The sequence below is a fragment of the Hoplias malabaricus genome, chromosome 6, assembly GCF_029633855.1.
Source record: "Hoplias malabaricus isolate fHopMal1 chromosome 6, fHopMal1.hap1, whole genome shotgun sequence".
In the NCBI taxonomy this organism is placed as follows: Eukaryota; Metazoa; Chordata; class Actinopteri; order Characiformes; family Erythrinidae; genus Hoplias; species Hoplias malabaricus.
The window spans coordinates 2810271-2825324 of NC_089805.1; the positions used below are offsets into that span (position 1 = coordinate 2810271).

General features: G+C 39.7%; 2 protein-coding genes across 2 annotated transcripts; both read left to right on the forward strand.

Annotated features, from left to right (window-relative positions):
- Positions 1-4717: 4717 nt before the first annotated feature.
- Positions 4718-6437, forward strand: LOC136699342 (interferon-induced very large GTPase 1-like). Its single transcript, XM_066673989.1, has one exon. The coding sequence runs from the start codon at positions 4718-4720 to the stop codon at positions 6428-6430; it is 1713 nt and encodes a 570-aa protein (XP_066530086.1). The 3' UTR covers positions 6431-6437.
- Positions 6438-6459: 22 nt separating this feature from the next.
- On the forward strand, positions 6460-14076 carry LOC136699341 (interferon-induced very large GTPase 1-like). Its single transcript, XM_066673988.1, has one exon. It carries the CDS (start codon positions 6773-6775, stop codon positions 9140-9142), a length of 2370 nt encoding a protein of 789 aa, XP_066530085.1. The 5' UTR covers positions 6460-6772; the 3' UTR covers positions 9143-14076.
- The last annotated feature ends 978 nt before the right edge of the window (positions 14077-15054 follow it).

Consider the following 15054-nt stretch of genomic DNA (forward strand, 5'->3'; position numbering starts at 1 on the left):
CGCCCTTTTCCACCTCTAGCGATAAATATAGTGGTTGTATTTGTAGTAAGTGTCAGCTAGTTAGCTCTCTGGTGGATAAAGTGGACCAGCTAGAAGTGCGCATCCGGAGCTTATTATTGTTGAGGGATAAACAGCGAGATTCAGTGTTAGCAACTCCGGGTGCCTTAGGGAGAGTTAGCACCCCCACGACTCCGGCGTTAGAGCCCTCACAGCGGGGTGAATGGGTGACGTCTCGGCGTCATAGCCGGAAAGCTAAGGCTGATGCTAACGCTGAGGCCAAAGCTAGCCCACCGGGACACCACGCTCCTCCGATTCGCGTGTCAAACAGGTTTGCCCTGCTCAGCGAAGCACCCGCTGAGGAGCCTGTTAAGAGTGCTCTGGTTATAGGAGACTCTATTGTTCGACACGTGAAATTAGCTACTCCTTTAGGGGCGCCGGCAGTAACAGTTAGCTGTTTATCGGGAGCCAGAGCGCCGGATATTAGTGGCAACCTTAGACTGTTAGCTAATAGGAGATATTCGAGGGTAGTCATTCATGTAGGGGCCAATGATATTCGTCTGCGGCAGTCTGAGGTAACTAAGGGTAATATTACAGAGGTGATTAAACTGGCCCAGACGATGTCCGATGCCGTAATCTGCTCTGGCCCCATACCAATGCGGCGTGGCGACGAAGCTTACAGCAGACTTTGGGCGTTAAACTGCTGGATGTCCAAGTGGTGTTCCGAAAATCAAGTGGGCTTTATAGACAATTGGTTACGTTTTGAGGGCAAGCCTGGTCTTATAGGTAGGGATGGTATCCACCCCACGCGGGAGGGTGCTGCCTTACTTTCTTGCAGTATAGCACATAGTCTTTTAGTTAGTCGGCAGAGTAGTGTAGATAGCTGCTGAAAATCCAGAGCCGGGACCAGGCCGCAGACAGACAGGCTAAACCGACCGTCTGCGAACTGTCTTGAGGCGTCACCCAGGTTCAACTGTATTGAGACTGTGTCTTTCCCCCGAACTAAATGTAAAAGTAGAAAAACAAAATCAGCCTGTTTCAGCAACCTAATCAATATTAAATCATACACAACACCTAGCAGCAACACCTCAGAACTAAAATTTGGGTTACTCAACATAAGATCACTAAACTCAAAAGCACTCATCGTAAATGATATTATAAGTGATCATAAATTCAATGTTTTCTGTCTCACGGAAACGTGGGTTAAACCAAATGAATATTTAGCACTAAATGAAGCCACCCCCCTAGGCTATAATTATGCACATAGCCCAAGAATATCAGGCAAAGGAGGTGGAGTATGTGTAATTTACCAAAATACCCTAGAAATTAGTCTTAAACAATGTGACACCTTCTCTTCTTTTGAGGTTCTCTCCACTATTATTACAAATCCGGTCACAAAAAAGGATGCATTTTTATTATGCAACATTTACAGACCACCAGGGCCTTACTTAGAATTTCTGAAAGAATTCAGCGATTTTGCTACAAACCTAGCGGTGTGCAATCATAAAGTTATAATTGTAGGAGATTTCAATATCCATTTTGAGAAGGAAAGTGACCCACTAAAAAAGGCATTTACCTCAATCTTAGACTCTATTGGTATTACTCAAAATGTAACAGGGCCTACACACTACTGCAGCCACACTTTAGACTTAGTTCTGACACTAGGTCTTAACATTGACAAAATTAATATCTTACCGCAATCCTCAGCAATCTCCGATCATTACTTAATTTCATATGAGCTACGTTTTATCCATAATATATGTAGGAACCCTCGCTATTCTACAAGGCGTATAATAAAACCATCTACTGCCCTACAATTTATAGAAAACCTACCAGAACTATCGACCCCTGTTCCAACTCCATCAGACCCAATGGACCTAGATGTACTAACTGACTACCTAGAAAATACCTGTCGATCTACTTTAGAAAAGGTAGCACCACTTAAACATAAAAGTATAAGACAGAAAAAGCTCGCACCATGGTATAATGATAAGACCCGTACTTTAAAACAAACATTACGAAAACTAGAGCGGAAATGGCGATCAACCAAGCTTGAAGTGTTTCATTCTGCCTGGAAGGACAGCCTTATAGAGTATAGAAATGCCCTCACTAAAGCTCGCTCAGCATATCTGGCCTCGCTGATCTCCAATAATAAAAATAATCCGAGAGCACTGTTTAGTGTGTTTTCTAGAATTACAAAAAATCAAGCAGGTTCTGAACAACTAATTCCAGCAACTCTCACCAGTAAAGATTTTATGGACTTTTTTAATAATAAAATTGAGAATATTAGACAACAAACTCTAGCCACAGGATCAAATCCATCCTGGCTGCCACCTGATGTGAATGAAATAAAACATAATATAACTGTAAAAGAAAGACTTGAAACCTTTTACCCACTCCCACAATTAGAACTAGAGAAGATTATCACCTCCGCAAACTGTACAACTTGCACACTTGACGCAATTCCCACAAAGTTGCTCAAAGAAGTACTACCAGCTATTATTGATCCTCTTTTAACTATAGTAAACTCATCGCTTAGTCTGGGCCATGTACCCAAAGCTTTTAAACTAGCAGTTATTAAACCTATGATCAAGAAACCAAATCTTGATGCTAGTACACTGTCTAATTACAGGCCTATTTCTAATTTGCCATTTCTGTCTAAGATCTTAGAAAGAGCTGTGGCCCAACAACTTAGTTCATATCTACATAAGAATCATATATATGAAAAATTCCAATCTGGATTCAGGCAACATCATAGTACAGAGACAGCTCTAGTCAAGATAACAAATGATCTTCTTCTTGCCTCTGATCAAGGCCACGTATCCCTGTTGGTGCTTCTTGACCTAAGCGCAGCCTTCGATACAATAGACCACAATATTCTCATAGAAAGGTTAGAAAACATGGTTGGAATCACAGGGACAGCCCTATTATGGTTCAAATCTTACTTAACGGAACGTTATCAATTCGTAAAAGTAAACAATCTAAATTCAAATTATTCTAAAGTAAGATTTGGAATTCCACAAGGCTCTATTTTAGGACCATTATTATTTACATTATACATGTTACCGCTAGGCACAGTTATAAGAAACCATGACATTAACTTTCACTGTTACGCAGACGACACACAATTGTATATTTCAGCCAAGCCCGATGACAAACACAGATGAAAGAAAATAGAGGACTGTGTAAAAGACGTGAAAGGCTGGATGTTGCGTAACTTCCTCCTTCTAAACAGCAACAAAACAGAGGTCCTGCTTTTGGGTCCAAAAGTGACAAGAAATAAATTATCAGATTTAATTTTAAATCTAGCTAACTTTCCAGTTAAACCTGGTTCAGCAGCAAAAAATCTTGGTGTCATAATTGACCCGGATCTATCATTTGATCAACACATAGGTAGTATCACTAGGACAGCTTTTTTGCATCTTCGCAATATTGCTAAGATTAGAAATGCCTTATCCCTCCAGGACGCAGAAACATTAGTACATGCCTTTATTACTTCAAGGCTTGACTACTGTAACGCACTACTGTCAGGATGCACCAGCAGCAATTTAAGAAAACTTCAACTAGTTCAAAATGCTGCAGCTAGGGTCCTCACTAAAACTAGAAAATTCGAACATATCAGCCCAGTTTTATCATCACTTCATTGGCTGCCTGTTAAATTCCGCATTGACTACAAAATTTTGTTATTAACATATAAAGCTCTACATGGGCTTGCTCCTGAATATCTTCAAGATACAATTTCCTATTATGAGCCTCCACGTTCACTCAGATCACAGAATACTGGATTTTTAAATGTTCCCAGAATTCAGAAGGCCTCAGCTGGGGGAAGAGCCTTTTCTTATAAAGCCCCCCAACTCTGGAATGATCTTCCAAAAAATGTTCGGGACTCAGACACAGTCGCAATCTTCAAATGTAGGCTAAAAACTCATTTGTTTAGTTTATCATTTGGTAGCTAATGCTCCCCCATAGATAAAGGCGGCAGATCCGGGGGGTCCATGGACACAGGGAATTATAGTATACTGAGACGCTGGTGCTGTCGTCCCGCCGCTTCTCGCGATCACTCAGGTTTGTTGACGGTGGAGCGGAGGGATGCCAGTGTTTCAGGATGCTCCCGTGTCTGTGTGTCCTCCTGGTTCTCTCCTTTTAGTTAATGCTGTCATAGTCAGATCTGCCGGAGTCATTAGCCACACTCTGGAAATTTTCATATTTTCTACTTTACAAACACAAAACAGTTCAAAACTAATTCCATCCCTTTACATCTTTCCGAGTAAACGACTGCACACCTGTCTGTCTGGACACTGATGGATGACTGTCGAGATCCTCCTCCACGCTTCAGACCAGCTGCCCACGCTCCAGCAACCACCAAGTGCCTTGAAGCTGTCCCTACACTGAAGTTCTCATGGACTACTAACTATCATCACCAGTAGATTGACCAGAGGAGGATGGGTCACCCCTTGTGAGCCTTGGTTCCTCCCAAGGTTTCTTCCTCAGCTGGGGGAGTTTTTCCTTGCCACTGTCGCCCCTGGCTTGCTCACTTGAGGGTTTTACATTTGTCTTTACATTTCATGTCAAATCTTGTCTTACTGGAATTCTGTGAAGCTGCTTTGTGACAACATCAGTTGTGAAAAGCGCTATATAAATAAATTTGATTTGATTTGATTTTGATCAGAGCCAGTCAGGTACAGAGAATGAAGAGGAGGATGACACGTTTGCAGGTTTCATGACCAAAAAGCCAACATCTCATGAAGTAGCAAAGCAAAGAAATCCCATTCACCCTATGGATGTTCAGATGGCAGTGTTCCACTGCTCAGATAGTTTCCTAAAACAGAGCATAGTGACCAAGCTTTCACGGTGTCAGTATTCTCTCCCTCTACTGGTGCCTAATCCATTCACAGGAAAAATTGAATTTCCGCTGTGGGCATTCCGTCAAGTCAGAAAAAGCTGGAAGAAAACAGATACTTCTGGTAAAGTTATCAGCATGGCTATGCCAGTTTACGATGCCAGAACTCCAATGGTGGCCTTTTTCAGGTTTGGGCCTATTTCTTCATCCAAATCTCAATTGATAAACAACCTGATTAATGAAAAGCACAGTACATTTTTCCACAGAAATTGCTCAGGCAGCAGCAAAGATTGTGTACTATTGGACGGTGTAGTGGAGATTGCCTGGTACTGTCCATCGGGAAAAAGCACAGATATTTTCACTGATTGTGTGGCATTCTGTAATCTTCATGGTGATGCAGACACTCATAAGAAACAACTGGAGATCTTGACTGAAATGTCTACAGTAAATGTAGTAGTCTTAGGTGACCAGGACAAAAATAATACAGATAACGGCCTCATACAGAAGCTGTTTACAAACTCAAATCCACTGATTTGCCTACTCTGTGAGGATGACTCAATTGTCACTGGGACAAAAAAAATGAAATATAAAATTGGTCTCAAAGGCAGGAATCAAGCAGCAGTAACTGAGGAGCTCCAAAGCACCATTAAAGAATGTTTCTCCAAATCAGTCACCATGTTCAGGTTAGAAGATGTGGGCAAGAACAGGGAGATAAAAACAGATGAGGATAATCCTGAATGCAAGAAAGGTAAGGAAGCTGCCCTCCAGATGATAAATCTGCTTAATGGAATGGATCTGTCCAGGACGAAAGAGACATATCTTCCATGTCATGGAAGACTCTGGCATGAGTGGTGTCAAAAGAACAAAGAACTATACCGACTTCATGGGACAAATATAGAGATGCAAAGCACTGAAATCCAAAATAAAATGAAGCAGATTCGTGAACAGCAGCATAAATGTGGCCTTACAAAATTCACAGAACTCTTCATTCAAGCAATGAATTCTTGTTCAGCAGAAAATGAAAAATCCTATTTTCTTAAGTGGGTTGAAATCCTGCTTGATGAGTTCACTGCTGATGATCTCTCTGCTCTCCACAATGAATATGATGAAAAGTGGTCAAAGGTTATAGACCTCAAAAAGCGTCATGATAAAACTGAACAAGTAAAACATGAGCAAACACAACTTGAAATGATATCTGAAAAACTGCAGGCTGCAACCTTTGGTTTGGAACATATTCTCAGGGAGATGGGACAACTGTATGAGTCATTTATATCTGTAAAGCCAGATAGAAAAGAATGTGGACAAGAAGTATTTTCCTCTCTCTCAAAATTTGCAGCAGACTTCTTAATATCTGGTCATCCACTGGAGCTGATGGATGGAGATGCTGCTCATGTTCCTTTCATATGGGTTTCTGCAGTTCTAGATGAACTTATAAAGACACTTGGAGACGAAAGAGTTTTTGTCTTGTCAGTTTTGGGGATTCAGAGCTCTGGGAAATCCACCATGCTCAATGCCATGTTTGGACTCCATGTTTTGACACTTTGCTGTCAGTGCTGGACGGTGCACCAAAGGAGCTTTCATGCAGCTGGTTAAAGTATCTGAAGAAATGAAAGAAGAATTGAAAATTGACTACATTCTAGTGGTTGATACGGAAGGCCTTAAAGCTCTGGAGCTGACTGGAATATCAACAAGACATCATGACAATGAATTAGCAACTTTTGTTGTAGGTCTTGGAAACATGACTTTGATTAATATTTTTGGAGAAAACCCATCAGAAATGCAGGACATCCTTCAGATTGTTGTACAGGCCTTTTTGAGAATGAAGAAGGTCAGACTGACTCCAAGATGTGTGTTTGTGCATCAGAATGTTTCAGATGTCACAGCTAAGGAGAAAAATAAATAAGGAAGGAGACGTTTGCAGAGAAACTGGATGAGATGACACAGTTAGCTGCCAAGGAGGAAGCCTGTGATGCTGAGTGCTTCAGTGATGTCATTGCTTTTGATATAAAAAATGATGTCAAATACTTTGCACAGCTCTGGGAGGGTAGCCCACCAATGGCCCCACCAAATCCATGCTACAGTGAAAACATTCTGGAGCTAAAGAAAACAATTTTTTATCGTAGTTTAGAATGTCATATTATAACACTGAGTCAACTCAAGGACCGGATTAAAGACCTGTGGATTGCCCTCATGAACGAAAACTTTGTTTTTAGCTTCAAAAACACACTGGAGATATCAGTGTACAGAAAGCTTGAAGAACAGTATGGGACATGGACCTGGAGCCTCAGAAGTGCCATGCTCAACATACAAGACAAATTTCACACTAGAATAAACAACAAACAACTGCACAAAGTTGAGCACAAGCTTCTGGTAACAGAGATGCAAGAAACCTTTGAAGAAGTAAGAAAATCAATGGTGTGCTACTTTGAAAGTGAAAGTAAAGAGAAGGACATGATGGAACAATGGAGAGGAAGGTTTGAAAAAAAGGTAGAGGATCTACATGATGATCTTACACAACAAGCAAAGAGAGAGTTAGATGGGATAATCTTGCAGAGAGAAGCATGTAAAAATTTGGAAAAACAAAAATCTCAGTATGAAGCAAAGCTGTTTGAGAAGAGTAAAGAACTGGCGTTGTCACTCAGGGTCAATAAAGATGATGAAGGAGAGAAGAAAAGACAGTTTGATTCATTGTGGGAAACATGGGTCCAGGAATTGACTGCTACTATTCAGCCTATGAAGGAAATAGACATTACTCAAGATATTTTCCAGATTTTGTCAGAATCTGATGAACAGCAACTTGTAAGTAAAAGGACACATGAAAGACCTTTTAAAATACACATGATAGGTGATTATATCAACTATGTAAAAATTTTAAAAAAGAAACTAACCTGGAATATTTTTCATCAAACACCCACTTTACTACCAGAAGAACAAGATTCAATAAGAAATCTAATACTTACGGTCATCAAACAAACTAATGACCTGGTTAAGTCAAAACCGGTTGCACAGACGGGCTACAGTTCAAGTTACATTCAAGAGATTGTTCTGCTGGTCAAAAAGGCTGTGGCAGAACACAAGTCTTCCAGATATAAGTTCATCAAAACTTTCTCAGTGGATCTCTCCCTGCATGTGTGTGAAACTGCAAAAGTGACATTTGAAGAGCTACACAAGATATTCAGGTCTGCAAATGATCTTGTGGTCTACCTAAAGAATATGAAACCAGAGTATTACAATGTTTTTCAGAAGTTCTGTGAAGGAGCCACTTCCGTGGCTGCATTTGGTGCATCACTGTGCAGTAAACTTGGAGACGCCATTCTGCAGAGTGTCTACAACAAGACAGCCACTGAACTGGCTGAACAAATGAGATCAGACCTCCCAGCTTTTAATGGAAACAGATCAAACCTGGAGAAACACATTCTTAAATCACTGGCAGAAGAAGAGAACTTTAATAAGTTCAAGACATACATTTTTAGTCCTCGGGAAAATTTTGAGGGCTTCATTAGAGATGTTGTGAAAGATTACATGGAAAAGCAAAATCCCAGAACTCTTGATACAATAGGGAGAATTATTGTACACAAGCAGAACTGTGTAATCATCGCAGCAGAAACTGCAACAGAAGAAATTATAAAGAAAAAAGGAGATGCAAATATGTGGCTGGAGAGATTTTCAGGAAGCCTTAAAGATGAGCTTGAATGTAAAACAGACCACCTCAGTGGAAATAACTGTCAAGACATCACTGATTTTGAGCTGCTCACAGATGTGTTAAAAAAGGAATTGTCATTAATTACTGAAAAACTGAAAAATGACTTAAACAGTGTCTCTGTTCTTAAGATGGAAAACTTTAGGAAAAGACCAGATGAGATTCTGATTGAGCACTTCTGTCAGTGCTGCTGGGTGCAGTGTCCTTTCTGTAAAGCAATCTGTACCAACACACTGGAAAACCATGATGGAGATCATAGTGTTCCTTTCCACCGTAACTGTGGAATAAATGGATGGTATTATAGAGGAACGAAAAATCTCTCCATTAGTTTCTGCACAACTGCAGTGGCAAGTGATCGTCACTTTTGGCATTTAGATACACAATATCTGTGGAGAGAATACAGAAAAGCAGGAGGAGACTATGCAGACTGGAGCATCACCCCTGATCTTTCTGAGCTTCCATACTGGAAGTGGTTTGTGTGCAGATTCCAGAAAGATCTGGAGAATCGCTACAAAAAATTGTTCCAGAGAAGAGGTAAGATTCCTTCTGAATGGAGAACATACACAAAGAAGGATGCCATTGAGAATTTAGATAAATATTTTTAAATGAGGCTCTAAAGGAGGGCACATGTTATAACTAAGGACAACAAAATAGTCATTTTCGTAGGCAAGCTGTTCATCTAGCCAATAAATATAAATGCCAAACATATTCACATTTTTTTTAAGTATATGAGCCTGAGAATTTTTTTGGCTGGAAATGATAGACTGGCAACAATATTTTCTTGTTTCAAAAGAAATAGGACACACTTCTGCAAGACGTTAAGTAGGTATGAGGAAAGGAAGTGTAAGATAAACACTGATAAACTTTTCAAAGTTATCATAAGGTACACAGTAAACAGCACTCCTTAATTTTTTAGCTCTAATGGATGTTGGTGCAGCTCTTGTTGCTTTGATCTGGGAAGTTTGATCAGAAGGCTTTTTTGTGCTGTCGCGTTTCACAATTCTGGGAAATCCACCTTGCTCAATACTATCTTTGGACTCCACTTTGCTGTCAATGCTGGAAGATGAAAAAATATAATTATTTTATAAATATATATATGGTTATATTTATTCATTCATTCATTCATTATCTGTAACCCTTATCCAGTTCAGGGTCGCTGTGGGTCCAGAGCCTACCTGGAATCATTGGGCACAAGGCAGGAATACACCCTGAAGGGGGCGCCAGTCCTTCACAGGGCAACACAGACACACACACACACACACCTACGGACACTTTTGAGTCACCAATCCACCTACCAACGTGTGATTTTGGACTGTGGGAGGAAACCGGAGCACCCGGAGGAAACCCACGCAGACACAGGGAGAACACACCACACTCCTCACAGACAGTCACCCGGAGGAAACCCACGCGGACACGGGGAGAACACACCACACTCCACACAGACAGTCACCCGGAGGAAACCCACGCAGACACAGGGAGAACACACCACACTCCTCACAGACAGTCACCCAGAGGAAACCCACGCGGACACGGGGAGAACACACCACACTCCACACAGACAGTCACCCGGAGGAAACCCACGCAGACACAGGGAGAACACACCACACTCCTCACAGACAGTCACCCGGAGGAAACCCACGCGGACACGGGGAGAACACACCACACTCCTCACAGTCACCCGGAGGAAACCCACGCAGACACGGGGAGAACACACCACACTCCTCACAGTCACCCGGAGGAAACCCACGCAGACACGGGGAGAACACACCACACTCCTCACAGTCACCCGGAGGAAACCCACGCAGACACGGGGAGAACACACCACACTCCTCACAGTCACCCGGAGGAAACCCACGCAGACACGGGGAGAACACACCAATTCCTCACAGACAGTCACTTGGAGCAGGAATCGAACCCACAACCTGCAGGTCCCTGGAGCTGTGTGATTGCGACACCTACCTGCTGCTCCACCGTGCCGCCCTGGTTATATTTATAGTTATATAAATATAATCTAATATAACTGGTCATATCTTTGAAGAAATAAAGGAAGGACGGAAGTTTGACTACATTGCTGTTGTTGATACTAAAGGACTTCATGCTGATATTCTTCAGATTGTTTATGCATTCATGAGGATAAAGAAGGTCAGACAGAATCAAATCTGCAAATTTGTGCATGATCTTTCAGATGCTACAGATGGACACAACACTTGGAGAGAAGAAATGACAAAATTAGCTGCTGAGGGAGACCTCTAATGCAGAATGTTTTAGTAATGACATTGCATTTGATATAAAATTGGATAAGAATTACTTTGTGCAACTTTGAGTAGTAATGCCCCTCACATTATATCATACAGTGAAAAGGTCAAGGAGCTAAAGGAAATCTTTCTATCCTGTGCCTAAAAAATGTGACACTTTAACACTGACACACTTTCAAACCTGCATTAGAGACTTATGGAATGCCCATTTGGATGAAAGCTTTAAACATCAGAAACCCATTGTGGATTGCAGAGTACAAGAAGTTGTAAGAGCAATATTGAGAATGGACATGGAGACTTAAGGGCAGCATGTTGAAGATTTAAGAAATACTGCACACCATAATTAAAGAAGGAAAGGAGACTTTAAAAAATCTAATGATTAGAAATCCAAGTATGAATCAACCACAAAAAAGTTTCAGAAAAGTAAAGAACTTCCTTTGTCCCTCAAGACCAATAATAATGATGATGAGAGAAGAAAATGCAATTTGAATTGCAATGGGAGGCACAAGACTTAAAGTAATCAAATAAACTAAAGACCTGGTTAAGTCAAAACCAGCTATATATATATAGGGTGGACAATTTATATGGATACACCTTAACAAAATGGGAATGGTTGGTGATATTAACTTCCTGTTTGTGGCACATTAGTATATTGGAGGGGGAAAATTGTTCAAGATGGGTGGTGATCATGTGGCCATTTTGGATCCAACTTTTGTTTTTTCAATGGCAAGAGGGTCAGGTGACACATCAAACTTATTGGGAATTTCACAAGAAATATAAATGGTGTGCTTGGTTTTAATATAATTTTATTCGTTCATGAGTTATTTACAAGTTTCTGACCACTTATAAAATGTGTTCAAAGTGCTGCCCATTGTGTTGGATTGTCAATGCAACCCTCTTCTCCCACTCTTCACACACTGATAGCAACACCACAGGAGAAATGCTAGCACAGGCTTCCAGTAACGGTAGGTTCAGTTATTTATATATGAGCAGAAAATCCATATGAGCACATATACATTTCTTTTCATTAATGTTTTAACAGATATATTTTATATTCTGTCACTTTGCTTTGGGTGTTTTATGCTATATTTCTAATCACATTTACATTTTCTTTGACTAATTGAATTTCATTTATGTATCATCTGTGAGGGAGTGCTAGCAAAATATTGAATTTTGAATGTATAAATGTTTAACACTTTACCGTGCAGACCTTAACAATTTGACAGAGACCATGTATACATCATGTTATTACTTTTTACTGTATATTTCAGATTTCAGACATGAAAATTAACTATGACTACAAAAACTACAAAAGAATTCAAATTTGTGTGCCTCCACATCAGGAGTGTTGAGTAGGAATTAAAATTTACATTGTGTATCCATTTGATGGAACCAAATGTAGCTGGACATTTGACTGCATACTTAGTTCTTGCACAGGAATGTGTGACTACATCTGTAGTGTATGCACATGGCAGTTAACACAAGCACGAGATATAAATCTGGATGCGAATTTGTGTTTGACATTCACAAGGGTAAAATTCAAAAGAAAAAAAATGAAAGACATGGCCAAAGTATTAGATCAGTAGATAAAAGAAATTGTGCTGATTGCTCATTACAAAATTAGCTCAGTATAATCAGCAAATGGTCTAAAAGGATGTGTCTGGAGTATGCAGAATATTAATGTTGTATATCGTATAGGCTGCACTGTTTAAATCTTGTAATTTGCATTTGTGTTTATTTATCATTTCAAATTTATTTAATTCAGTTTTTACAGTATTTAAACAGTACAGAATTTCTCCCATGTATAGTGCAGTAAAATATGAGAATTTCTCCAGTAACTTGGAGTTGCACAAACAACAATGAAAGTTCACTTAAAGGAATCATTCAGGTTTTGCTACTCCTCTTCTTCTTGTTCCTCTTTCAGCTGTTGTAAATTAATCTTGTTTGATCTCTAGATAAGTATGCAGATCTGTGTGTGTCATCTAGTTCAGTTTTAAAAAATAGGGCTTCCAAGCTGCTACCCATTCAGCAGGGAGAGGAACACACTTAAAGCAATCAGCCATAACATTATTACCACCTACTTCTACACTTTAAACCTGGTCACTTCATCTGTCTTGAGTATCAGGATTATATCTGGATAAGGCCAAGCCACATAAAAATTCATATGTGAATGTACTCAAGACACATATAAAACAGATACAAATTCAATTGCTTCAACCACTTGAGGAGGTGGTCTGAAACGCATTTGAGCAACATGTTCTAGCAGTGTAAGTGCATCCGTATCTCCAATACACAGTAGACAAACAGCACTGATCCCTGTACAACCCAGACTCCTCCCCATTCAGTATGTCAGAAGCTGTGTTCAAAGTTCTGAAATGCTGCATTTCTGGTAATGTATTTGTGTGTTTTGTACATGTTGTGAAAGGCTGAATATATTGTTGGAAGAGGCCGAATATAGTTGGTGAGTGGATTTTAACTGGAAATGCATTTGTCTACCAAGTGTAAATGTATGTGGCTAACACCTTATCAGGATACAATCCAAATACTAGTCAGATTAAGTGACCAGATGTAAACGGGGTATCATTGTCCATTTGCTCAGTTCCACTGACCATACAAGAGCACTTTGTATTTCTTCAATTATTGATTCTAAAAAATGTTTTGTTCTGCATACCTTGTTTGCCCATTTCAACTTGTACTTCAGTGGTCAAGATAATCAGAGAGCAATCACAATAATTTCGTGGGTTGTGGATTATTTTCATCACTGCACTGACACTGGTGTGGTGATCATATGTTTTAGTGTGTGTTTACAGTACAGTGCCATTTTGGATCTCAATCGATACAAAATTCAGGACTGCTTCATTACAACACATTTTCATCAAACTACATGTGTTAATGATTTTCTAACTGCAAAAACATGCATAGTCCTCATAAGGAACTGAATTTTAAAGAAGAGTTACTGTTTATTTGTTATTTGTTGAACAGGAAAAGAAGGATGCACTACATAATCCAGCTGTAACACTATTCTACCTGCAGTATTTACATATAGTGCTTTTTCATTGCATGTTACTTACTCGACTCGGCTCAACATAGCTCAACATGTTTACAAGTCCCTGGTCCCTTTTCTATTCCATAAGCTCCCTGCAAAATGTAACTGGTGACATTGCAAAACCTGTAGGGCTTTGAAAACCACAATGGCGGCAGTAATGTTAAGTGCTTTTTTTAGGTGCTTTTTTTAGGTTAATGCTGTTGCTTTTAATAAGAACAAGAAAAAAGCACATACCTTGTAATTATGTTTAATATATATATATATATATATATATATATATATATATATATATATATATATATATATCAGTGGCAATTGCTCTAAGACTGCAAGGGAAGCTCAGCTTCCCCTAAAATGTCAAAAAATAAGTGATCAAATATATACTGTTGTGTGTACATGTCATTGAATAAATATGCACTACAACGCAATTAACTTTTGTTCAGAATCAGCTTCTTATCACTGGTAAAGACGTGGCTTTCCTCTCAATCATTCCAGTAGATTCACAGCGATTTAAACAGTGTGGATGCTGAGCGTCCACAGAGTTCAATTGCGAAGCAGCGAAAAACGACTAGTGACAAATCGAGCTTCTATTTCTGGTGGGTTTTTGTAGCTGCTTGTGTTTGGAGACTGACTTCTATCACTCTTTCTGACTTCTATCGCAGTTTCTAGCGGGTGCTGCTGAGCCCCTCCACCGTCACAAAGCACTCACAGGCGGACACACTTCACATGGGCCAAGGCCGTTTAAGCAGCCTAGCTCTGCTGGCCATTGAGAGGACACTAGTCAATTCACTGGAAAAGACACATTGTTGGTACGACAGGGTCACAGATCATTTTCTTGAAAAGGAATGGAGGGTAGAATTTACGTACAAATAAACCGACACATTTTATGATGTAGGCCGAAATTGAGCTTCCCCTCCTTGAAAGACCAGCATCAGCCACTGATATATATATATATATATATATATATATATATATATATATATATATATATATATATATATATATATATATTCCTTCACTCCTAGATATATAAATATATAACTTAATATAGTGCAGGTACCAGGAATATACACTGTAAAACATTGAAAAAAACACTTTAATATGTGGGAAGTTACATAGTTAATACCAGGAAAGTACACTGTAATATGCAGAATGTTACACACTAAGTATTTGGAAAATAAACTCTAAATCAAGCAAAGATACACTGTAAGTACCA